Source organism: Gopherus flavomarginatus, chromosome 5 (genome assembly GCF_025201925.1).
Source record: "Gopherus flavomarginatus isolate rGopFla2 chromosome 5, rGopFla2.mat.asm, whole genome shotgun sequence".
Classification (NCBI taxonomy): domain Eukaryota; kingdom Metazoa; phylum Chordata; order Testudines; family Testudinidae; genus Gopherus; species Gopherus flavomarginatus.
This window is the reverse complement of record NC_066621.1, coordinates 102213288-102240820: the sequence shown is the minus strand read 5'-3', so window position 1 is coordinate 102240820 and position 27533 is coordinate 102213288. Positions and strand designations below refer to the sequence as shown.

The window sequence follows — 27533 nt, the reverse complement described above, 5'->3', positions numbered from 1 at the left end:
TATCTACCGCATTTCCTTTATCTAAGTAATCTGTCACCTTCTCAGAGAAGGAGATCAGATTGGTTTGGCACGATCTACCTTTAGTAAATCCATGTTGCAATTCGTCCCAATTACCATTGACCTCTATGTCCTTAACTACTTTCTCCCTTAAAATTTTTTCCAAGACCTTACATACTACAGACGTCAAGCTAACAGGCCTATAATTACTCGGATCACTTTTATTCCCTTTCTTAAAAATAGGAACTACGTTAGCAATCCTCCAGTCGTACGGCACAACCCCCGAGTTTATCGATTGCTTAAAAATTCTCGCTAACGGGCTCGCCTATGGAGGGTCCGCTGGTCCTGTGGCTTTGGCGGACCTCCCGCAGGCGTGCCGCCGAATCCGAGGGACCGGGGAGCTCCCTGAGGCAAGCCACTGAAGGCAGCCTGCCTGCCATGCTTGGGGCTGCAAAATACCTAGAGCCGCCCCTGACTACTGCATATTTAAAAACAAATGGCTGACACTTTATGGAAACACGTTCTGTTTGGAATCCATTGCTTATATATCTCCTATAAATTGAGTTTATTTCCCTTTGTTCTTTATTAAGAATTAGGGCTGTCAAGCGATTAAAAAAATAATTGCACGATTAAACAATAATAGAATACCACATATTTAAATATTTTTGGATGTTTTCTACATTTTTAAATATATTGATTTCAGTTGCAGCACAGAATACAAAGTGTACAGTGCTCACTTTATATTTATTTATTATTACAAATATTTGCACTGTAAAAAACAAAAGAAATAGTATTTTCAATTCACCTAATATATGTACTATAGTGCAATCTCTTTATCATGAAAGTTAAACATACAAATGTCGAATTATGTACCAAAAAACTGCATTCAGAAATAAAACAATGTAAAACTTCAGAGCCTACAAGTCCACTCAGTCCTACTTCAGCCAGTTGCTCAGACAAACAAGTTTGGTTACATTTGCAGGAGATAGTGCTGCCTGCTTCTTGTTTACAATGTCACCTGAAAGTGAGAACAGGCATTCGCAGGGCACTGTTGTAACTGGTGTTGCAAGGTATTTATCTGCCAGATGCACTAAAGATTCATATGTCCCTTCATGCTTCAACCACCATTCCAGAGGACATGTGTGCATGCTGATACCAAGTTCTGTTTGATAATGATCCAAAGCAGAGCGGATGGATGCATGTTCATTTTCATCATCTGAGTCAGATGCCACCAGCAGAAGGTTGATATTCTATTTTGGTGGTTCGGGTTCTGTAGGTTCTGCATCTGATTGCTGCTCTTTTAAGATTTCTGAAAGCATGCTGCACACCTTGTCCCTCTCAGATTTTGGATGGCACTTCAGATTCTTCGGTCGAGTGCTGTAGTTATTTGTAGAAATCTCACATTGGTACCTTCTTTGCATTTTGTCAGATCTGCAGTGTCAGTGTTCGTAAATCAAACTTGCTAGGGTCATCATCCGAGACTGCTATAACATGAAATATATGGCAGAATACGGGTAAAACAGAGCAGGGGATGTACAATTCTCCCACAAGGAGTTCAGTCACAAATTTAATTAATGCACTATTTTTTTTAACAAACATTATGAGCAAGGAAGCATGTCCTCTGGAATGGTGGCTGAAGCATTAAGGGGCATACAAATGTTTAGCACATCTGGCATGTAAGTACCTTGCAATGGCAGCTACAGAAGTGCCATGCGAACGCTTGTTCTCACTTTCAGGTGACATTGTAAATAAGAAGCAGGCAGCAGTATCTCCTGTAAATGTAAACAAACTTGTTTATCTTAGCAGTTGGCTGAACAAGAAGTAGGACTGAGTGGACTTGTAGGCTCTAAAGTTTTATATTGTTTTGTTTTTGAGCGCAGTTATGTAACAAAAAAAATCTACATTTGTAAGTTACACTTTCACAATAGAGATTGCACTACAGTACTTCTATGAGGTGAATTAAAAAATACTATTTCTTTTATCATGTTTACAGTGCAAATATTTGTAATAAAAAATAATATAAAGTGAACGCTGCACACTTTGTATTCTGTGTAATAGAAATCAACATATATTAAAATATAGAAAAACATCCAGAAATATTTAATAAATTTCAATTGGTATTCTGTTGTTTAACAATGCGATTAATCACGATTAATTTTTTTAATTGCAGTTAATTTTTTTGTTAATCACGTGAATTAACTGTGGTTAATCGACAGCCCTATTAAGAATATTACCACAGACAAACCCAGAATATTTGTTTCCTTGGAGTAGTTCTTCTCCTCTTATCTAATATCATAATCTCCATAATTATTTCTGTAGAATTCATTTGTGACTTTGCAATGTCAAAATTATGATTTAAAGGTTAGGAGTAAATGTTAGGAATAAAACAACCCTCAAGAATATATTGCCTTAGATAATGAAACAGCTCTTTGCCCTCTTAATTTTTGGCCAACTCTTCCACTTGTGTATAATTCCCACTTTTCATTGGCTCACAACCTCTCCATAAGCAGGCAATAATGGGTATGAAACCATTGGACAAGCTGTATAATTTCCTTGGGAGTTTTATTTGTGTTAAAATAAACCAGAATATCACAAGGTATGTGGAGAAAGAGCTCTAGAGTGGTCATTTTAAAATTTCTCTATCCTGGGCATGTAGGGTCAGCACTACCAGCAGAGTCCAGTGAATTGGTCTATAGTTTCTACTTTTGTAACATAGCAATGTTGTCAGATAGTAGACATCCTTTTAAAATAGAGTATAATTTAATTGTATAGTGGGCATATAGCTCACAGTTGAAGTGATAAAATAAGGCAGGGGTGTGTGGAAGGTGGGACAACAGGCAGGGGAAGGTATGAAAGGCTGATAGTAGTTACCTCTGATGTAGGAAATGAGCCAGTAGCTCACTGGTTGTAGCAAGCATAGAGGAGGCAGGTTCTGAACTGAACATTTGATGACCCTCAGAGGTTGGAGGCGGGGATGTTCAATTACAGTATCAGGTTCATTGAGGCTAGACTGACAATACTGGGCGAAATGGGAGGTGTGAATGGTCAGAAAAGAGAAAAAACAGTGGGTCTGTAAGACAAATATTATCCTTATAAAAATGGTAAGTCTTTACTGTATGTTAGTGTACAGGTAGCTTTATAAGATATTTACATATCTTAGAATTATATATTTATTATATACTAAATAATTGGCATAAGCGTCTCTGTATATTGTAGGTGAGGCATGCTGGTGGACGATACATCCTGCTTCTAAACAGAGGTCAGAAGGAGAAAAAGTTCGAATTGGCGATGATCTTATCCTGGTCAGTGTGTCCTCTGAAAGATATCTGGTAAGGGTGTTTATCTTAGAAATTCTCTTCTCTTGATTGTCCTGTTCTAAGCAGAAATAAAAGCTGTTGCTACTCCTATTAACACTGAATAGATTTGATAATAGTATGTCATGAAACAAGTGTCTGATTTCAAGAAATTGTATACAGACTTCTGAGATATTGTAAGTTTTCAATAAAATATGTATCTTTGAACATTGTTTGAGAAAAGAATATTTTATTTAAATAGATTTAATAGCAAATCCTTTTAATGGTTCTCCCTCTGCGGAATGGTTTTCTCTCTGTTACAGCATCTCTCCATGTCAAATGGAAATATTCAGGTGGATGCCTCCTTTATGCAAACACTCTGGAACGTCCATCCTACATGCTCAGGAAGTAGCACTGAAGAAGGTTTGTCATGTTAAACATTGTTAAAAGTGAATATTATATAACATTTCATGGCACTTTACAGAGTCTAAACATAAAAAAGACAGTTCCTGACCCAATGAACTTAATAGTTTAAATTACACGAACGTAGAAAATAAGTATAGCAGAGAAAGGAAGGATGACTGACGGGCAAGAGGGGAAGTATGGATAGCACAACAGTTAAACTCGTTGGTAAGAAGTAAAGTGGTTGACGTAATTGTAGGTGTACAAAGCATGAAGGGTTGAGTGAGAGAAGACAAATGAAGTAACAAGTTGTGATGAATACGCAGAGCAAAGGAGGTGTGATAGGGATCAATGAGAGAAAAGATTTATTATTATTAATGGATTGATTTAATTTATTTATTTGTATTACCATAGTGCCCAGGAGCCCTAGTTATGAACCAAGACCACATTGTGCTAGGCGCTGGGTAAACCTAGAACAAAAAGATGTTCCCCACCCTATCAAGCTTACTATCAAAGTATAAACCAACAAGAGACAACAGATGGATACAGACAGGCCAGTGGAGGAGTACAAGGAATCAATGAGATGTTGGTCAGCATGGTAGGCCGTGGTCTCAGTACACCAGTGGTCTAACCATTGTCGAGGTTTTTTGTAGGCGTCATGGCAAAGGGGGGTTTTAAGGAGGGGTTTTTGAAGGAGGATAATGAGGTAGATTTGAGATGTTTATGGGGAGCTCCTCCCAAGCATGAAAGGCAGCATGGAAGGAAGCATTAAGGTGATGACTTTTTGGAAAATTTAACAGGTAGGTGATGAAGGATGGCATCATGAGCTGATTGGAGGCAGGAGTCAACTTCTTGATACTGAATAACAGATGATAGGCCATGAAAGATGTTGAAAAAAAAGACCAGAATCTTATGTTTGTTGCAACAGAGGACGGACAGATGCAAAGGGAGGGCTGATGTGGTGAAAGCATAGGCTAGGAAAATTATCTTTGCAGCAGCATTATGGATGGATCTGAATGGGGCATGATTGCATATATCAAGGCCAGAGAAAAGGTTGTTGCAAGATGATGAGCATCTGGAGTGAGAGGTTTAGTTTTGTGGATGGATAGGGAAGGCCATATTTTAGAGATGATATGCTGCAAGAATTGGCAAGATTTAGACATTATCTAGATGGGAGGACTGAGAGAGAGGTTCAGATTGCAGATGATGTCTGGGTTATGGGCCTGAGTGACAGTTGTTGTCCACGATGATCAAGAAAGTAGAAGACAGAAGTGAAGGCAGGAGGAAGGGGAAGATTTGAGGAGTGAGTCAAAGGTGGCAAAAAGGTAGTTGGGATTGAGGACATTGGATTGAATTAAGTTTGAGAAATAGTTATTTAGCTAGGAAGATGGCAGAGCTGAAGAAGGATTTAGGCAGGGGCAGAGTTGTGTAGAGCCTTAAAAGTAAGTGTGATACATGAAGTGCGGATGGGAGTAGCTCCCTTTGGACGCCCAGCCAGCCAGTAAGCTGTAAAATCACTCTTGGTCCGTTCTCTGCTTGCTTTACCTATTAAGGGTTAACAAACCTACAAGTAAAAGAAAAGGACTGGGCACCTGACCAAAAGAGCCCGTGGGAAGGTAAACTTTTTAAAATTGGGAAAGAAACTTTCCCTTTGTCTGTTGTTCTCTGGGCTGCAGGGATGGAGCAGCAATGTCGTGTAAGGCTTGAACCAGGTATGAAAAATCATCTTTCATACCTAGAAGAAATTATTTGGATAAGGAATGTTTAGTTAGACGCAATCAGGTTTATTTTGTATTTTGGCTTGTGGATCTCCTCTGTGCTAACCCCAGATGCTTTTGTTTGCTCATAAACTTTAAGTTGTACCCCCAAGAAAGCTATTATGGGTACTTGATTTTTGGAATTGCTCTTCTAAAATCTTGCAAAAGCCTAAATTCCAGATGTAATTTTCCCTTTTTGTTTTTAATAAAATTTGCCTTTTTTAAGAACAGAATTGGATGTTTGGTGTCCTAAGAGGTTTGTGCATGTTGTTTGATTAGCTGGTAGCCACAGCTGATTTCTTTTGTTTTCTTTCTCAGCTCTTCCCCAGAGTGGTGGGGATGAAAGGGCTTAAGGGTACCCCACAGAGAGGAATTCCAAGTGCTCCTTCCTGGGTTCAAAAGGTTGTTTTGGTTTTGGTTTTGGTTTTTTTTGTGTTTGGGTGGAGGCAGCATTTACTAAGCCATGGCCAGAGAAAAGCTGTAACCTTGGGAGTGTAATACAAGCCTGGAGTGGCAAGTATTAATTTTTAAAATCCTTGTGGGCTCCCACTTCTGCACTCGGAGTGACAGAGTGGGGATTCAACCTTGACAGTAAGGCTGTTTCAGTGGCCTCTGTATATTCTTGTCTGTGGAATCAAGCTTGTTCACTCCAAACTTCTGGAACCTTCTGGAAAGCAGTGTCTGTTGGGGCTTCTCACCCCTCCCTCTCTCTGCTTTCCTGGAGGGTTCCAAGGGTTTAAAAGGAAGAGTGGCCCCAACCTCTCCTGAGTTCCTTCTAACCACTGAAAGTACAGTGTGTTGGTATCACACACAGTGTACTCAAATTATTTATTGGCATTTCATTAAATCATAGACTTCTAGAAACATAGGAATAGAAGGGACTGCAAAGGTCATCTAGTCTAATCCCCTGCCAAGATGCAGGATTTGTTGGGTCTAAACCATCCAAGACAGATGATTATCCAGCCTCCTTTTGAAAGCCTCCAGTGAAGGATCTTCTACAACTCCTTAAGCAGTCTGTTCCATTGTCCTACTGTTCTTACAGTTAGGAAGTTTTTCTTGAGATTCAATATAAATCTGCAGTGCTATAGTTTGAATCCATTGTCTCATGTCCTGCCCTCTGTAGCAAGAGAGAACAACTTTTCTCCATCTTTTTATGTCAGACTTTCAAGTATTTGAAGTTAGCCATCTTGTCCCCCCCTTAATCCCTTTTCCAAAGAAAATATACCCAGTTCCTTCAGCCTTTGCACGAATGGCTTGCATTCCATTCCTTTGATCATTTTTGTCACTCTCCTCTGGATCCTTTCCAATTTCTCCACATCCTTTCTATATGTTGGTGACCAAAATTGGACACAGTACGCCAGCTGAGGCCTAACCAGCATCGAGTAGAGTGGTACTATCACCTCCCGTGATTTGCATGTTATGACTCTGATAAAGCAACTTAAAATTGCGTTTTTTGTGGGTTTTTTGAAACAGCATCACATTGCTGACTCATGTTGAGGTTGTGATCCACCACAACTCCCAGATCCTTCTCAACAGTGCTGCTGCCAAGCCAGTTATCCTCCATTCTGTATTTGTGCATTTGGTTTTTCTTCCTAAATTTAGCACTTATGTATGTCTTTGTTGAATTTCATTTTGTTGTCTATAGCCTAGTTCTCCAATTTATCAAGATCCGTCTGAATTTTAGCTCTATCTTCCAAAGGGTTTGCAACTCCCTTAGCTTTGCGTCATCTGCAAATTTGATTAATAAGCTCTCTGTTCCTACATCCAGATCTTGAATAAATATGTTAAACAACACTGGACCCAGAGCGGATCCCTGTATAATATCTGATCTAATATCATTCCATTAATAGTTACTCTTTGTCTGCAGTTGTTTGACCGATTATGTATCCACGTAATGGTAGTTCTGCCAAGCCTGCATTTCTCCAGCTTACTTATCAGAATGTCATGTAGGACTATGTCAAAAGCCTTGCTGAAGTCCAGGTATATTATGTCCACAGCATTCTCCCTATCCACCAAACCAGTTACCCTGTTGTAATAACCTTAGTCCCAGATTTGGACCTTAGCGTCCAAGATATGGGGGTTAGCATGAAAACCTCCAAGCTTAGTTACCAGCTTGGACCTGGTACTTGCTGCCACCACCCAAAAAATTAGAGTGTTTTGGGGCACTCTGGTCCCCCTGAAAAACCTTCCCTGGGGACCCCAAGACCCAAATCCCTTGAGTCTCACAACAAAGGGAAATAATCCTTTTTCCCTTCCCCCCTCCAGGTGCTCCTGGAGAGATACACAGACACAAGCTCTGTGAACCCAAACAGAGTGAATCTCCCTCTCTGTTTCCAATCCTGGAAACAAAAAGTACTTTCCTATTCCCCCAGAGGGAATGCAAAAATCAGGCTAGCAATCCAACACGCAGATCTCCCCGATTCCTTCCTCCCACCAATTCCCTGGTGAGTACAGACTCAATTTCCCTGAAGTAAAGAAAAACTCCCACAGGTCTTAAAAGAAAGCTTTATATAAAAAGAAAGAAAAATAAGTACAAATGTTCTCTCTGTATTAAGATGATACAACACAGGGTCAATTGCTTAAAAGAATATTGAATAAACAGCCTTATTCCAAAAGAATACAAATCAAAGCACTCCAGCACTTATATTTATGCAAATACCAAAGAAAAGAAACCATATAACTTACTATCTGATCTCTTTGTCCTTACACTTAGAAACAGAAGACTAGAAAGTAGAACTACTTCTCCAAAGCTCAGAGAAAGCAGGCAGCCAGAAAACAAAGACACAGACACTCAAATCCCTCCACCCAAAGTTGAAAAAATCCGGTTTCCTGATTGGTCCTCTGGTCAGGTGCTTCAGGTGAAAGAGACATTAACCCTTAGCTATCTGTTTATGACACGCCCCCCAAATTGCAGACAGTGGGGAAGCTCACTGGCGGCGATTTCCTTCTAGAACTTGAAAATAAACAGATTAATACAACACATACACCTTTACATATACTCCTAAGTATATAACTAACAGACTTCTACATTTTAAGAACACTTTTTAACTACTGAATTGTGGGAAACTCTCACGGGAGAGTGCATCAGCAACTTTATTAGAAGCTGCTGTGATGTGTTGAATTTGAAAATCAAAATCTTGGAGAGCTAAACTTCAACGAAGAAGTTTCTTGTTGTTCCCCTTGGCAGTATGAAGCCACTTTAGTGCAGCATGGTCAGTTTGTAGTTGGAACCGCCGTCCCCAAACATATGGGCGTAGCTTTTCCAGGGCGTACACAATGGCATAGCATTCCTTTTCACTGACTGACCAGTGACTTTCCCTCTCAGACAGTTTCTTGCTGAGAAACACGACAGGATGGAAGTTGTGATGTGTTGCTTCCTGCATGAGCACTGCTCCTATACCACGCTTAGATGCATCTGTGGTTACTAGGAATGGCTTGTCAAAATCCGGGGCCCTGAGCACAGGGTCAGACATGAGCGTTGCCTTAAGTTGGGTAAAGGCCTTTTGACACTCATGAGTCCACTTAACTGCATTTGGCTGGGTCTTTTTGGTCAGGTCGGTCAGTGGGGCAGCGATTTGGCTGTAGTGTGGTACAAATCGCCTGTAGTATCCGGCCAAGCCTAAGAAGGATTGGACCTGTTTCTTTGACCTTGGGACAGGCCACTTTTGGATAGCATCCACCTTGGCCTGTAGGGGGTTTATGGTTCCTCGACCCACCTGGTGCCCCAGGTAAGTCACTCTGTTTTGGCCTATTTGACACTTTTTGGCCTTAACAGTTAGTCCTGCCTGCCTGATGCGCTCAAAGACCTTTTCCAGGTGTAGTAGGTGTTCGGGCCAGGAGTCAGAAAAAATGGCCACATCATCGAGGTAGGCAACTGCAAATTCTCCCAGTCCAGCTAGTAGACCATCTACCAGCCTTTGGAAGGTGGCGGGTGCATTTCGAAGGCCGAAAGGAAGGACATTGAATTCATACACCCCCGCATGGGTGACGAATGCTGACCTCTCCTTGGCAGGTTCATCTAGCGGTACTTGCCAGTACCCCTTGGTTAAGTCTATTGTAGAGATGAACTGGGCACGTCCCAACTTTTCCAATAGCTCATCGGTACGTGGCATTGGATAGTTGTCCGGACGAGTTACAGCATTTAGCTTACGGTAGTCCACGCAAAAGCATATTTCCCCATCTGGTTTGGGTACCAGAACCACTGGAGATGCCCATGCACTGGTAGATGAGCGGATTATACCCATCTGTAGCATGTTCTGGATCTCCCGTTCTATAGCAGCTTGGGCATGAGGAGACACTCGGTAGGGTGGGGTTCTGATTGGGTGAGCATTACCTGTATCAATGGAGTGGTATGCCCGTTCAGTCCGTCCTGGGGTGGCTGAGAACAATGGGGCGAAGCTAGTGCACAGCTCCTTGATTTGTTGCCGCTGCAGACGTTCCAGGGTGGTTGAGAGGTTGACCTCTTCCACGCCACCGTCTTTTTTCCCGTCGTAGTAGACACCGTCAGGCCACTCAGCATCATCTCCCTGGACTGTAAACTGACAAACCTGTAAGTCTCTGGAATAGAAAGGCTTGAGAGAATTAACATGGTACACTTTAGGCTTTAGTGAGGAATTGGGAAATGCTATGAGGTAGTTTACAGCTCCCAGGCGCTCTTGGACCGTGAATGGCCCTTCCCATGATGCTTCCATCTTATGGGCCTGTTGCGCCTTCAAGACCATAACCTGGTCTCCTACCTTGAAGGAACGTTCTCTGGCATGTCTGTCATACCAGGCCTTTTGCTCTTCTTGAGCATCCTTTAGGTTCTCTCTAGCAAGGGCTAAAGAGTGTCGGAGGGTGCTTTGTAGGTTGCTTACAAAGTCCAGAATGTTAGTTCCTGGAGAAGGCGTAAACCCCTCCCATTGCTGCTTCACCAACTGTAATGGCCCCTTAACCTCGTGACCATACACAAGTTCAAACGGTGAAAACCCTAAACTGGGATGTGGTACAGCCCTGTAGGCAAACAGCAACTGCTGCAACACTAGGTCCCAATTATTGGAGAATTCGTTGATGAATTTTCGTATCATGGCCCCCAAAGTTCCATTGAACCTTTCCACCAGGCCATTGGTTTGATGGTGGTATGGGGTGGCAACCAAGTGATTCACCCCATGAGTTTCCCACAGTTTTTCCATGGTCCCTGCCAGGAAATTAGACCCTGAATCTGTAAGGATGTCAGAGGGCCAACCTACCCTGGCAAAGATGTCTGTTAGGGCCAGGCACACAGTTGTTAGCCCTGGTGTTGCCTAGAGCTACTGCTTCTGGCCATCGGGTAGCAAAGTCCACTAAAGTCAGTACGTACTGCTTTCCTCTGGGCGTCTTTTTTGGGAAAGGGCCCAGAACATCCACAGCTACTCGCTGAAATGGGACCTCAATTATGGGGAGTGGCTGGAGAGGGGCCTTGACCTGGTCTTGAGGCTTTCCCACTCTTTGGCATACCTCACAAGACCGGACATACTTGGCAACGTCCTTGCCCATCCCCTCCCAGTGGAAGGACTTCCCCAACCGGTCCTTGGTTCTGTTCACCCCAGCGTGGCCACTGGGATGATCATGGGCTAAGCTTAAGAGCTTCCCCCGGTACTTAGTTGGAACCACCAACTGTTTTTGCGGCTGCCATTCTTCCCGGTATCCACCAGAAAGAATTTCCTTGTATAAAAGTCCTTGGTCTATAACAAACCGTGATCGATTAGAAGAGCTGAGAGGCGGTGGGGTGCTCCGTGCCGCCGCCCAAGCTTTCTGAAGGCTGTCATCCGCTTCCTGCTCAGTCTGGAACTGTTCCCTTGAGGCTGGGGTCACCAGTTCTTCCTCAGACTGTGGACTTGGGCTTGGTCCCTCTGGAAGCGATGTAGGTGTTGGTGTTGTTTCCGTTGCTGGTGTACCGCTCTCCGCTGGTGCACCTGAGGGTATTTCAGACTCTGGCTGAGCCTTTTGGGTATGGCTGTCTTGTGCTTCTGCCAGTTCTGGCTCGCTGGCGCCCTCTGGCGTTGAGTTTGAAGATGTGGTTGCACTTGCTGGTGCTGGTTGCTGTTCCAGTTCCGGGCCTGGGACTGGAGGTGCTGTGGCTGTTTCAGTGGTTGGCATGGAATCCGGGTCCACTACCTCTGTCTGGGTCTCTGGTAACACAGACGGGGCCTCTGTGGACGGTTCAGGAACAGGAATGGGTCTGGAAGCTTGCCTGGTTTGGCTACGTGTAACCATTCCCACTCTCTTGGCCCGCCTCACCTGGTTGGCCAAGTCTTCCCCCAGTAGCATGGGGATAGGATAATTGTCATAGACTGCAAAAGTCCACATTCCTGACCAGCCTTTGTACTGGACAGGCAGTTGAGCTGTAGGCAAGTCTACAGCTTGTGACATGAAGGGGTAAATTGTAACTTTGGCCTTTGGGTTGATGAATTTGGGGTCAACGAAGGATTGGTGGATAGCTGACACTTGTGCCCCCGTGTCTCTCCACGCAGTAACCTTCTTTCCGCCCACTCTCAAATTTTCCCTTCGCTCCAAGGGTATTTGAGAGGCATCCGGGCCTGGGGATCTTTGGTGTGATGGTGGTGTAATGAATTGCACTCGCATGGTGTTCTTGGGACAGTTGGCCTTGATATGTCCCAGTTCATTACACTTAAAGCATCTTCCATCTGATGGGTCACTGGGCCGAGGTGAGTTACTGGAGACTGGTGAGGTTGAAGGGTAGGGTATCTGTGGCTTTACTTGGGTGGTATGTGGGGTCTTTGGCTGTCCTCGGTTGTAGGGTTTATGGTCTGTGTGCCCCCTGGGGTAATCGTTCCCCTTGACAGTAGCTTTCTTGCTTTCTGCCAGTTCCATCCATTTGGCTCCAATTTCCCCCGCCTCAGCGATATCTTTGGGATTTCCATCTTGTATGTACCGTGTGATGTCTTCAGGAACACCATCCAAGAACTGTTCCATTTGTATGAGGAGGTTTAGTTCTTCCAAGGTTTGAATGTTGTTTCCTGTTATCCAGGCCTCATAGTTTTTTGCAATGTAGTAGGCGTGTTTGGGAAATGACACCTCGGGTTTCCACTTTTGGGTTCTGAAGCGCCGACGGGCATGATCTGGGGTTATCCCCATCCTGTATCTGGCCTTGGTTTGAAAAAGTTTATAGTCATTCATTTGGTGCTGAGGCATTTCAGCTGCCACCTCTGCTAAAGGTCCACTGAGCTGTGACCTCAATTCTACCATGTACTGGTCTTCGGGAATGCTGTACCCAAGACAGGCTCTTTCAAAATTTTCCAAGAAGGCCTCGGTGTCATCACCTGCCTTGTAGGTGGGAAATTTCCTGTGCTGTGGAGCAATATTTGGCGCCGGGTTGTTAGGGTTGGCTGGCACAGGCAGCCCAGCTTTTGCCAACTCCAGTTCATGTTTTCTCTGTTTTTCCTTCTCTTCATTCTCTTTTTGTTGTTTTTCCATTTCTCGGCGGTAGGCCACCTCTTCTTCTTCTAGTTTTCTTTTGTGTGCTGCCTCTTGGGCTGCCTGTTCTCTTTGGAAGGCTGCCAGTTTCATGCTTTCTTCCTTTTCTTTCATCTCCATCTGTCGCCTGTGTTCAGCTTCTTTGATTTGTTCTTCGGCGCCAATTTTTGCCTTAGAAGTCATGGTTCCTGTTTTCTTGTGTTGGGGTGCCCTCCGGTGTTTATCTTCTGAACTGCAGGTTCTCTGTTGCCTCCTGAAGTCTGCCTAGCAACAGTGCTTTTTTCCCTTTCTCTCTCTAGCTAATGTTCAATGAAGGGAAACCAGAAAAACCACTTTATTTGCATGCCTATAAGTGCTGGTACTTGCCTCCTAATGGGAGGGCTATTGCATGACAAAAGACCCTTAACATGCAAGCCACAAACTGCGAGAGAGAGCAGAAAAAAAAATTCTCTCTGGTTCCCTTTTAAAACCAACTGCTTCTCTCTTTGCTAAAAAGCCCTTAGCAGAGAAAAGAAAAATATAATATTCCTACTGGCTTCCGGATTCTGTCTATATCCCACCACTGCTACACCATGTAATAACCTTAGTCCCAGATTTGGACCTTAGCGTCCAAGATATGGGGGTTAGCATGAAAACCTCCAAGCTTAGTTACCAGCTTGGACCTGGTACTTGCTGCCACCACCCAAAAAATTAGAGTGTTTTGGGGCACTCTGGTCCCCCTGAAAAACCTTCCCTGGGGACCCCAAGACCCAAATCCCTTGAGTCTCACAACAAAGGGAAATAATCCTTTTTCCCTTCCCCCCTCCAGGTGCTCCTGGAGAGATACACAGACACAAGCTCTGTGAACCCAAACAGAGTGAATCTCCCTCTCTGTTTCCAATCCTGGAAACAAAAAGTACTTTCCTATTCCCCCAGAGGGAATGCAAAAATCAGGCTAGCAATCCAACACGCAGATCTCCCCGATTCCTTCCTCCCACCAATTCCCTGGTGAGTACAGACTCAATTTCCCTGAAGTAAAGAAAAACTCCCACAGGTCTTAAAAGAAAGCTTTATATAAAAAGAAAGAAAAATAAGTACAAATGTTCTCTCTGTATTAAGATGATACAACACAGGGTCAATTGCTTAAAAGAATATTGAATAAACAGCCTTATTCCAAAAGAATACAAATCAAAGCACTCCAGCACTTATATTTATGCAAATACCAAAGAAAAGAAACCATATAACTTACTATCTGATCTCTTTGTCCTTACACTTAGAAACAGAAGACTAGAAAGTAGAACTACTTCTCCAAAGCTCAGAGAAAGCAGGCAGCCAGAAAACAAAGACACAGACACTCAAATCCCTCCACCCAAAGTTGAAAAAATCCGGTTTCCTGATTGGTCCTCTGGTCAGGTGCTTCAGGTGAAAGAGACATTAACCCTTAGCTATCTGTTTATGACACCTGTCAAAGAAGAAAATCAAACTGGTTTGGCATGATTTGTTTCTTGGTAAATCCATGCTGGCTGGTAGTGATTACCCCTTCCTCTGACTGTCCAGTAGAGGTCTGGATCATACAGGACACACCCAGTCCCAGATCTTCCCCAGAAATGTATGAATTGGGGTCACCTTGATATAACCAAGGCTGGTGAAAGCCAGGGGGTAGCTAGCAGGCTGCAGTTACGCACAGACACTCAGGGTGCGGCTTATATGCTGGAAGACTGTTGTGAGCATCCCAGTTGGGAGATACTACAGCAAAGCATTGTAAGGCCCCCATGGTTGCAGGGCAGGGGTGACACAGACCCCCACTAGTTTGCATTGTGCCCCAGTATGTCACAACGAGTCCGTCCTTTGTGGTCCAAAGGTTGTCCATGTAAAATGCACTATGTTTCACAATTATCATGACCTGACAGCTTCAGCCTCCTAGAAATGTCAGTCTTCATCCAAGACAAAGGCAGCATTGAAGACAAGCCCTCACACTGTCTTCATCACACCATATTGCATGACTGAAACTGCAGCTGTACATGTATTTTCAGCAAAAAAAAATCCCTACATTAAAACATGCTTTGAGAGAGCAAGACGTTCATTCACCTCTATTCATTCTTGACCTGGCAGCCAAAACTGATGCTTCCTTGGCATTCCTGCTGTTTTAATTTCTCTAGAAGAACTCAGCCTGCCTTCCTAGGCTTTGTACTGCTTTCTAAAAGGGTGGGAATATACAGAAGCCATTTGAAGAAGAAATTAAGTAACTGGAGTTCTTTGAGATGAGACCCTGGTATTTGTGTTCCCCACTTTTTAGGAGTCTCAGGTTAGGAATTCCTGAATTAATGGAAGAACTGAGGATCTGTTGGGGCCAATCACTTTTTTTTATACCTTTAGAACCCTCCAGGAGGGAAAAGTGCCCCCAATGGATGGTGCTCTCCAAAAGCTTGTGGTGCAGTTGCCTTGGTCCAACAAGTAGGACTGAGCAGAGGCTCATCTCAGAGAATGCTGGTGTTGGAGAAAAACAGAGGTTTCGGTGCAGCAAGTTAGATACACTTTATTTTTTAGCAATTGCATGGAGAGAGAGAACAAAACAGGTCTCTCTACAGGTAAACATTTACAGCAAGCATTTATACCCTTTTTTCATACAATAATGGGCGACAGCTGCATTTTGTTTATACATGTTGTTCTGATTTTTTTTTTTTACCTATTTAGACTACAGTCTACATTTTTTTACTTATTTAACACAAGGTCACAACAAGTTTTTACACAGTTCTTTTTTACTTACCTTACACAATTTTTGCTTTTACAAATTTTGCATTATTACGGTTACAGCCAGTCTGACTTTTGCTTACAAACTACACTGTATTGAAATTTCCTTTATTCTTTTTTTCTACTTTCACACCGGTTACAGGTAATTAATCTTAATTATGCAGAAAAACATATTGGAAAGAAAAGAATCCGGGAAACTGGATGGAAAGATGTTAGGATAGTGTAGGTGAGAAAGAAGCACCAAGTGAACTATGTTTTTGGCAGTAAGGGAAGAGGAAGAGGTATGATAGAAACATTATAAGAAGCAGCAGCAAGTTTTGGAGAGCCTGGGTATATGACAGGAAAAGGAATTGGGGGAATGAAAGATAAACACAGAGAAAAGTGAACTTTTCAACAAACTTAGACAAAAGTGAAGGAGAAAAGTAGGAAATGGACAGCATAGAAATTTCAGGAAAGATGACTTCATTTTTATGTTCTTTAGTTTAAAGAAGTGACGACAGGTAAGAAGATAGTGGCCATATCTACACTTAAAATGCTGCAGCAATGCAACTGTACCACAGTAGCCCTTCAGTGAAGATGCTAACTACACTGATGGGAGGCATTCTCCCATTGAGATAGGTACTCTACCTTCCTGAGAGGTGGTAGCTAGGTTGACGGGAGAATTTTGAGCGGCGTCCCTATCTGTATTATGCTTTGTTCAAGCCAGTGCTATTAGGTCTTCACTTTCATGGGTACCAAATGTTCTCAAGTTGTTACATTCTGTATCACCTTTTGAGGCCACATTTTTTAAGTAGAATAAAACCCTCAAACACAAGTGCTTTTTGGTAAGACTACCCTTATTTTCAGAATATTGCTATAATTATGTAAAAAAATTGTAACCCCAAATCTCTTATCAATGTTCTGTGTATGCAGAATATATTTAAAATATAAGATATCTAATTACTAGAGATGAGACTCACAATGGGACACAACTTTCTTTTGTTGTCATTAAGATGACGAACACTGAATATACTAATTTTTAAAATAAATTAAGCAATTAATAGCCCCAGAGGATGAACTGTGCATTACTCTTAAACATCAAAAATATTTTGATAGAGTTTTGTCTATTTGTAATAATGCAAGAAGAACTATGACTAACTTGTGAATGTTTTAACACCTATTAGAGAGAGTCTGTTTTGCAGGCAGAGCATGTACTAAAAAAAAAGATGAATGGAAATAATCTCATAAAATTATGCTTTATGTGTAAGGATTGTGATAAACTCAAGACAGACAGCTGCGAGGGAGGGGGATAGAAAACAGTCTCAGAGGATTAAAAGGCCCTCCTCCCTATCAACTGGGGAGGGATAACTACAGGTCAATCAGGTTCAGCTGAGAAGGGGCTACCAGAGAATCAATTAGGAACAGCTGAGAGTGAGTTACCTGAGGTCAGTTAGGATCAGCTGATTCCAACTAAGGGCTGCCTGAGACCTTTTTAAACCCTCCCCTGTGGGGAGGAGGGAAAAGAGGAGAGAGAGAGTGAGTGAGTGAGTCAGTCAGTCAGTCAGTCAGTCAGTCCTGCTACCAGTAGGTCAGGAGCAGCAAGACAACCAGCCTCACCAGGAAGGGAAGCTGCATTCCCTCCCATAAGGGAGAAAAACAAGCTGAAAAGACTGATGGAGAGAAGGAACAGACTTCCCCTCTGCCACCAAGAGGGACTATTTTACCCAAGCCTGTCTCACCAAGGCAAAAAGCAGATGAGGCTGGTGAGCCTGAGAAGGTGCCTTGTCACAGAATGTTGTGGACTAATTATAAAATGTGCCATTAATTTTCAGTGGCTCAGTTAATGCTTTGTTAGTATTGTTATATTATTACTACTGTTAATTTTTGTAGCAAAAAATTTTCTATCAAAAAGGTTATTTTCCAGTATTTGATATCAGAATATGTGGGCCAGATTTTCAAAAATGGCTTCAATTATTTCTGTATGCATCTTTGCCCATTAGTTTTTCAAGCATCATCACCTGCATCTCTAAGTGTAATTCTGGTCCTAGGTTTATCTTTTGTTCACAAAAGTGTGCATACATTTCTGTATGAGCATAAATCAGGCTTGCTAATACCTTAGTGTAATATAGATATCTGGATTACGCATGCAAATATCTGTATGTTTGTGTAAACCTCCAATGTATCCAGTTATTTAATTATGCACTTTTACACTACCTGTTTGAAAATTTGCATTTGTCATTTGCATATGAGAGTGCATATAGACAGCAAGCCTATAGCACCTGTCTATCGGTAGTGTTAGTAAAATATACATGCGCGCAGGTGCACCTACTTAAATGAAGGTCACATTTTTAAAACTTGGCCATTTACATATGGAAATCAATATACCATATGTAGCATCAATCTATCTTTGGGTCAGTACTATCAAGTTATTCAAGGCTTTCTTTCTCGTGTTCCAGAGGTTTCTTATTGATTCTTCTTACAAAGATATCCTTTCAAATCCTGATGCAACAGGGATCTGCAAATGCCTCCTCATCTTAAATGCAAAAATATGAGGTCTCTCTGTCTTTTTTATGTTAGGTAAAAACCCTAGAGCTGCTTGTAGGAGCCATAAAAGCCTCTTATCTGTCCGGGAAGAACTCCCCTGGTGCAGACACTGTGGAGAGTGCCATAAGGAGTATGGGGATAAACTGGATGAACTGGAACTATTAGTATATAAGCTAAATTGTGACTTAATTGGTGAGACATAGACTTGGTGAGGTAAATATCATGACTGTTATAAGGAGCATAGCTTGTCCAAGAAGGACAGGCAGGAAGAAGGGAAGAGGTGTTGCATTATACATCAAGAATATATACACTTATTCTGAGGTCCAGAAGGAGATGAGGGGCAGACCAATTGAAAGTTTCTGAATACAGATAAAAGAGGGGGAAAAATAAGAGTGGTATCATGGAAGAGGTCTACAGTAGAGACCACCGACTAAGGAGTAGGAGGTGGATTAGGCATTTCTGGAACATAGAAATATTGAAAACACAAGACCTAGTAGTAATTGGGAGACTTAAACTATCCAGACATCTGTTACAAAATGGCAAAACACAAAATATCCAATAAATTCTTGGAATGTATTGGGGGGCAACTTTTTGTTTTGCAAAATGAAGGAAGAAACCAGTGAGCCAGCCTATTTAGACTTGAATCTGACTAGCAGGGTGGAATTGGTTGGAAATCGGAGGGTGGAAGGCCATTTGAGTAAACGTGATCATGCAATGATAGATTTCATGATTCCAAAAAAAAAAGGAAGGAGTGAAAGCAGCAAAATAAGGAGAATGGATTTCACAAAAGCAGACTTTAACAAACTCAGAGAACTAGTAGGTAAGTTCCCATAGGAAGAAAATCTAAGGGATGAAAAGAATTCAGGAATGCTGGCAGTTTCTTAAGGAGGCGGTATTAAAGGCAAAAATGCAAACCATCCCGATGCAAAGAAAACATAGGAAGAATAATGAGAGGGCCAGTGTGGCTCCATCAGGATCATTTTGATGACCTGAAAATCAGAAAAGAATCCTACAAAATGTGGAAACAAGGATGAATGGCTAAGGATGAGTACAGAAGAATAGCACAATCATGTAGGGACAAAATCAGAAAAGCTAAGGTACAGAATAAATTATACTTAGCAAAGGACATAGAAGTCAAGAAGTAGAGGTTCTTTAATATGTTAGGAGCAAGAGGAAGATGAAGGAAAGTATAGATATTCTGCATAGCGGGGAAGGAGAGCTAATAATGACATCAAGAAGGCTGAGGTGTTTAATGCCTATTTTGCTTCAGGGTTCACTAGAAGTGTGAATGTTGACCAGATACTCAACAGAGTATTAACAAGGAGGAAGGAACATAGGCAAAATAGAGGAAAACAGGTTAAAGAATATTTAAATAAGTAAAATGTATTCACATCAGCAGGGCCTGATCAAATTCACCCTAGGGTAATTAAGGAACTAGCTGAAACAATCTTTGCTAATCTTGGAACCATTAACAATTAGCTGAAAACTCATGCGGCCTGAGAAGACTGGAGAAGGGCAAACTGTAGCTGTGGTTAAAAAGGGGAACAAAAAGATGAGTCAACCTAACTTTTTTACCTGGAAAGATACTGAAACAAATTATTAAGCAATAGATTTATAAGGAATAGCCAGCTTGGATTTGTCAAGAATGTGCCAAATCAACCTAATTTCCTTCTCTGACAGGGCGAGTGGCCTAGTGGATGCGGGGGAAGCAGTAGATGTGATATAGCTTGATTTTAGTAAGGGTTTTGACACAGCCCCAAATGAAACTCTCATAAGCAAACAAGATGAAATTACTGGAAGGTGGGTGCAAAACTGGTTAAAAGATCATTTTCAGAGTAGATATCAATGATTCATTGGCAAACAGACCCAGGCAGGGGACCTATAATCTGAGCCCCACCAGTGAGGGCTTCAGCCCTGGGTGGTGGAGCTCTGGCTTTGGTCCTGAGCCTGGGCCTCAGCAAGTCTTACACAAGCCATGACGACTCCATTAAAAGAGAGTCACAACCCACTTTGGGGTCCCGACCCACAGTTTGAGAACTGCTGCTCTAACCTTTCCCCCACTTTAGAGGTGTGTTCTTTTTAAAAAAACTAAAAAAGCACAGATTTGATGAGTGACGTTAGAACAGTTCACAGTAAGATGTTGATTAATCATGTTTCTTCTTTTGTGCTGTGCAGCAAACTGCCTACATTTGACCTGCAGTCTTTGTGTTAAATGGGTTGGAAAGATAGCCTCCATTAAAATCTAAATCTGCAGAATAGCTAAGTGTTTTTCTCTGCCTCAATCACCTTCTATTGCTATGCAGTTTTGATTTTGACACACATTATAAATGTCAAAATGGGCTGATAGCTTCACTTAACAAGACATTTTGTACAGTAGACGTTAAATTTCAATAATTTAGAAAACTCACTTTTGTCTCAAAACTGTAGTAATATGCATTTGACTATGCTTTTGCTTCAAAATGCCACTCTCAAAACAATAGTAATTATGGAAGCTTTAATTTCCACTTGCCTATCTCTGAATCCTAATTTAGCTCTTAAATGTCTGGGATACTTATTTTCTTTTTTCATCTTCAGTTTCAATGCAGACTTTTTTTTGTTGAAAACAATATCATACTAAAGTAATACAATAATCTGTATGACATCAAATGTATGTACTTATTTAATTTCACTGCTGATGTAAAACCTGGATTTAGTCAGTATTTAACTGTGGACTTCACAAATATTATTGCTTTTATCAATGTCTCCACAAGTTAATTAGGTAATATGATTCTTCTCCAGGATATCTACTTGGTGGGCATGTAGTGCGTTTTTTTCATGGCCATGATGAATGTTTGACAATCCCATCTACAGACCAGAGTGATTCACAGCAGAAGTGAGTGAGCATGGATTTTTATACACTTGCTTTTTTTCCCTGAAAATCAAAGTGCAGCTTCATATATCAGTAAATTTTTTTCTCAGTATTTTTCTTTGTGTGAGTAAATATAAAACTGTAAAGTGTGTGTGTGCTCATGAATGTGCAGAACTTTTATACAATTTCTGAATGCCTGGTACTGATAGTGGGGCAAACTTTGACCTCCATACTACCCTTGCAATCTCACTGAGGTTAGTGAGGTTGCACTGGTGTAAATAATGGCACAATTTTGTTGAGTATGTAGAGAAATCACAAGGACGAATTTACTTGCTACTATTTCACTAGAAGTCAGTTGCAACTAAAAACATGAAAATGAGTCATGCAGTCATTAGGCCTCTTATCTTATGTGTGTGTGTGTGTCTCTCTCACTTTATTTTTAAATATGTTTGGCAAGTGTCTAATACTCCCCAGTGATCTTGCTTCAACCGGCAGCTTTATATGCATTCTGAAAACACTGTATAAATACAGTGTTACAATTGAAAAAGTTATTATTTATGTTAATGAAACAAGACCAGTTCATTACAAATTGGTATTTCAAGAACAGGAGAAATTCCCATCTGACTAGGAATGCCGTCTGGAATAGTTTTTGAAGTTTACCCACAGCAGTGATGTAATGTACTGAGATTGGTTTGGAGTTGCATTGTCATCACCAGGATTTCAGAAAAAATTAAACATTAGTATCCAGTTTGAACTGCTTTATGTTCAGAACAGTCACACACAGATTCTATAAAACAAAATACATTTGAAAAATAGGAACAGATGTAGGAAAAAGAGAGTCAGCAAAATTAATTAGTAAGAACTACATGAGAGACAGAAAATCACTTTGGTTCATGGTACATTGCTTGTAGAAAAGGGTTTTGTGTATTATAGTCCACTTGCTCAACCTGTTCCAGACAACCTGAAATTCCTGTGTTACTATTAATAGAGCTGCCTAAGATGTTCATCTCTGATAGTCTTTTCTTTTGTGGAAGAGAAATTTAATTTTAAAAAGACTTCTACAAAGACAGCTGTTCATAATGGTGCAATTCACACGTGACAGAAGGCCCATTCGTGGCAGGACTCAGTTCTCCTGCCACAAGCAGAGCAGCAGCCGCAGGGGACAAGAAGGCCTGGGATCACTGTGTACCAAAAAGGAACCCCTGCACCAGCTTAGAGTTTGATGGATGGCATGAAGGGGAGAACTGGAGGAAGTTCCTCTGCAAATCCTGCTTATGCAGATGCCTGCTGAGGAACATGGAAGAGCAGTAGTCACTACTTCAGCGAAACAGAAACACTGCCTTGTGAGGAGTTTCTACTGTGGTCCTGTAGCTTGCCCCGTGTTGGCGGAAGGGGAGTTTATTACCTCAACTCCTTACAGACCTGATTACTAAGAGCTTTGTGGATATTTTGAGAATTTCACCCCAAATTATTTGCATTCCCTATTCATGCAACACACACTTGTTATCACTCCTGATATGCAAACAACACGTTCATGTTTTCACATGTTTTATTGAAGAAAAAGTCTTGCAATGTAGAAAAGCAATTTCAGTTTTAAAATAATTCTGTGTATTACATATTCATTAAATAGGTGAGGGTGGGTATTTGTGTTTTCTATAGAAAAGGTTCAAACACAATTGCTATTATAAATCTTGCTTTCACATGCTTGGTAATTCTCTGAAACATTTACTTATGGGGCTAAAATTTCCCATGGTTGGTCTCTGTCTGAAGGTGAACCTTTTGGAAGAAGGGTTAAATAACATTCTTTCTGGAGTTACAGTAATTGTAAAAATAGTCTAACCACCATTTTTACTAAGTCTTAAGCAAAAGTGACCAAAATGTTTAACCTGAAATTTGGCAAAGACTGACTCCTCGCTGAGGAATGTGAGCTTTGTTTATTCTGGGGTGAAGGACTTAAAACAATGCATGAATGAAGACAAATTCTGAGCCTGATACTAGGCATTTGCTAACGTACGTTAGTAGAGCCTAGGGAAGCCCTGACCCTTTGTGACAGCCCAGTGCACATTCTTCTTGCCTGATCAGAACATAGGGGCCTGTCATGCAGGAGCGCTGCATCTCTGTGTGTTGCAGCAACAGTCTCAGTGGTGTTGATAGTTCCTTGCTCAAACACACACAGCAAATGGCCCCTCCCCCAACCCCAAACAAACAACAGTGAGGGTGTGATGAGGAACAACCAAACCGCTGACTGAGCATCAGGGATGAAAAAAAATTGCATCAGTGGAAAAATGATCTTTGAGATTTTTTTACTACATTATACAATATTTTGCAAATTCTTCAATTTCAGTTAAAAGGAAAATTGTATGTTTTTTTCATTGTCAAGAATAATAGAAGGGCTACTTCTCTGATAATCCAATCTTGCAGAAAACATTGGTAAGCAAGAAACAACAGCACAATGTGATCCTTGTTCCTTCTCAGATCCCATTCACCTCAATGTGTGAACTTCACAGCCTAATTAGAACTAGTTAAATGCTATCATTATTAAGCAAAGAAAATTTCATTTTTTTCTTTTTCCTAAGATGCAAGCAAATTAAGTGCATAAATAATATCTTCATGTTGCTGTTAAAATCACAAAACAAGTCAAGTAATATTTTGGGGATTTGGCTTTGAGTGGTTAGATAGAATACAAGTGCATCTTGGGACAGATACTGTTGAAGCACACTATTCATCACACTGCTCACATTATTTTTAACATGGTAGCACATGGTTTTTGCCTCAGATTTATTAGGAATGCTTTGGGAAGACAGCATCAGGGAAATTACCATCTCTGATTTTTTTTTTTTTTGTTAATGGAAAGATTATGTTTAAAGAACAGTTATGTTCAGAAAGGTGATTATGTAAAAATGACACTTTCTTACTCAGCAGGTTTAATCCATGTGGGTGTTCTCTATCCTTTCTGCTTTTATTAGTGGCCAAAAGTTTTTGCTACTCTTTTATCTTGTTTAGAACTACAGAGCCTACACTGTTCTAAGAAAACAAGCTTGACTGATTTCTAGCTTGTACCTAATCAGTGGTAGTATAAACCAGTTTCCAATTGCATGGTCAAGTTCTGTCCTCAGTTGCACTTTTGGAAATTTCATCTGAGTTGGTTTGAATGCTGTGACTGTGGACAGAATTGGATTTGCAGAATCTTTATTGCAAGTGAAAATGTACACAAAGATCACAAGTTGAGTGTGCAGGCCTGACAGTTGAGCAAATAAAAACAATAGTAAACAGATTCAATGTGAAAACTATAGGATACAATAATTATGTGGTTCCCACAATGCCAATTTAGTCACATTTCTGAATATAACTTCAGTTTAAAATATATTATCTATTCAATGGGATGTAACTTGTACACAAGTCTATAATATTTTAACAGGCTTGTCAGAGCAGGAATTCTGTAGACTTAGGGATAGTTAAACTACTTTGCTGCATGCTCTATTGTAAAACAGAAAAGTAAATGTAAATAAAGAAAAAGTCCAGCCCCCCTTAAGGGCAGAGCAGGTCTTCCTCTGCAAAGGTAAATAGAATGAGATTTGGTTTGCGTAAGCAATTTTCTGGTCATCACTCCTGTCATTTCATCCAAGCACCAGAAGTGTTATAATATTTGCCATTGCAGCGTAAAGGCCAGGCTTGACCCTGGAAGTCAGTAATCTTAAAAGATAAACATTCCTAAAACAAACCAGTCTGAACTGCTCTGTTAAACAATACTTTGTAAAATGGAAACCAAATCATGTTACATGGATCAAATTTGAATTTGACTGTCAAACTTTTCATATTTTTGATATTCTAACCAAGTGGACCCGTTATGAGGTCTTTTGTTCCACTATTCTAGGCCTGTCAATTTTAACCCCTCTGTGATTTTTTTGGAATAGATTTAGTCATTCATATTAATAAAGGAAACACTTCTGCAGTTTGGTGTGTTCCTTTGAACAAATACTAATTACTGACTACACTCGCATTTCTTACGCTTTCCTGTTGCCTTCTCCCAATTGAGAACAAAAGAAAAACCAAACCACACAGATTACCTTCCACAAGTGTATGAAAGCTACAAAAGAATCAATAACTGGAAATTTTGATAGACACGCTTAGGACTTGATATGAATCAAGCATTAATGTTGAGTAGTCCCTTAATTCTCATACTCCCTCTTTCAGAACTCTCATAATTAACATACTTAATCGATTGTTATTTTGTTGATGTTTTTAAAACATCTAAATATACCTTAAAATAAAGATGATAAAGACTAAGGCATAAGCCTTAAATAAGTTGTCTTTCAGCACAGCGGAATGCTATTTGAGTACAGTGCTTTGTTACTCCATAAACCATAAGTATACACACAGTAATAATTGCATAAATCTTGCCTGAGAGCCCAATCATTGGTGGAAAAAGGAAATTTAGCAATGACCATCATCAAATTCCAAAAATAATACCCTTGGTAAACCACCCCCACTGTTTGTGTAGCCTCCAGTTTGGATTTCTGTAATATAATGTACATGGGGCTGTCTTAATAGGCAAATCAAAATGGAACTGGTGAATAATGCAGCAGCTTGTCTGCAAAGAAGCATTTTACACCAGTGCCCCAAAGAGTGCATTGATTTTTCTACTCGCAGGTGCAAATTGAAGTGCTGATACTTACCTTCTCAGCCTTGTGTGGCTAGTTTTACCTACCTGAGGGACTGCCTCTTACCCCATACACCAACACAGCATTTGAGAACAGCTGATGCCTTTAAGATAATAGTCCTGATATTTGAGAGCTTAGAGGCTGGTGACAGGGAATGGAGGGATTTAACTCTGGAATTCATTTGCCCCTGTTGATTTGGCAGAACCTGAATCAGTTGACCTTCAAGGGATAGTATGAAGCCAAACTGTTTACTTCATACCTTTTCCTGAATGATTGGACAGGGGCTATTGGTGTTATGCTTATCTTTCATTTGAGGTAGTCTGTCTTTTTAAGATTATTGTATTGTTCTTTACTCCTTAAATTAAGTGTTTTTGTGAGGGCTATTTATTCAACATTTTTCTTTCATATTTGTAGGCAGTGTTTCCCTTTAGTAAATGTAAGAGCTGAGTCTTTCTAGCAATAAAAATGCAATATTCATACAGATAGCATTGTAATAACTGTCTCACAACATATAATTGGAATTACAGTACATTACAGTACTTTTATTTAGGAATATGTACAGATATATGTACCATCTCTGAAATTTAGATATTGGTCTAGCAATGAATTTCAGACTCTGAAATTGATGTTCTGATTACCCAGGTGGCTGTAAGTTACAGCTCCTAAATGTGTCCAGTTATCTGTAATTATGTTTACTATTGTACTTCTATGTACATACAGTCTTATTAATTCATACTTGTTATTGGGGAACTCTGTGAATTAGAGATATTTGTGAACAATCAAGTGACATACAATTGATCTGGTGTTTTTGAAGTTAGAACATTATTTACCTAATAAGGAGGTAGCTGAGGAAAGAGAGCTACTGTTCTATAGTCACTACAAATTTAGCAACAAAAAAAATCAGATGGTTATGGATCAACTTAAACTCCTACATAGACAGTGCAGTTGATGAGTAGGAATCTGGTCTCCATTCACTTCCACTTAACATGGCTGGAAAAACAGTGTTCAGTAACGTAATAAGTTTTAAGAACAGGAGTGCTTGTGGCACCTCAGAGACTAACAAATTTATTTCAGCATGAGCTTTCATGAGCTACAGCTCGCTTCTTTGGATTCATCAGAAGTGAACTGTAGCTCACGAAAGCTCATGCTGAAATAAATTTGTTAGTCTCTAAGGTGCCACAAGTACTCCCGTTCTTTTTGCGAATACAGACTAACACGGCTGCTACTCTGAAACCTGTAATAAGTTATAAAATTCTTGTATTATAAGTAACCGCAAGGAGATGATCTTTTCAATCTGTCTGCAGGAGAGTATTGTATGAAACAGGAGGAGCTGGTGTTCGTGCAAGATCCTTGTGGAGAGTGGAACCCCTTCGTATAAGGTACTATAATTTTGGGCTAGTGTTGTTTGTAGCTCCCATTAAATTACTAGGAGTTGGATAGGATCTTCTGCTATGGATTATCCAGAGGTATAACTTGATTTAAATATTTTTCCCTGCTACTTGACTTATTTTAGTCCATCTATTAATATTAATAAAAAGAAATCTGTAATAATACAAAGGTGCAGAGAAATATTGAACATATGATATCTAGGCAGAATTGTTTGTGAATTTGATGTTTTTTTAGAATTTTCAGCAGGTCTTTTAAAGCTCAAAGTGGAAATGTTCTTTTCATGTAATTTGGAGATTAATCTTTGCTATCTGTTTGTTTAGTTGGAGTGGCAGTTATATCAAGTGGGGACAACCTTTCCGCCTTCGACACATTACAACAGGACAGTACTTGGCACTTACTGAAGAGCAAGGTCTTTCACTTTTAGACACAGGGAAATCAGACACAAAATCTACTTCCTTTTGTTTTAGAGCATCAAAGG

The 27533-nt window shown here is 40.6% G+C and overlaps 1 protein-coding gene across 15 annotated transcripts in view; it reads left to right on the top strand.

Moving 5' to 3' along the window:
• Window positions 1-27533, top strand: part of RYR3 (ryanodine receptor 3) — a 630986-nt gene that overhangs the window by 145274 nt on the left and 458179 nt on the right. For all 15 annotated transcript variants that reach the window (XM_050954773.1, XM_050954774.1, XM_050954771.1 and 12 more), the window contains 5 exons: window positions 3214-3326; window positions 3614-3713; window positions 20936-21029; window positions 26971-27045; window positions 27376-27532. In XM_050954773.1, the coding sequence (XP_050810730.1) occupies window positions 3214-3326; window positions 3614-3713; window positions 20936-21029; window positions 26971-27045; window positions 27376-27532 (539 nt within the window). The remainder of the gene's footprint in view (window positions 1-3213; window positions 3327-3613; window positions 3714-20935; window positions 21030-26970; window positions 27046-27375; window position 27533) is intronic.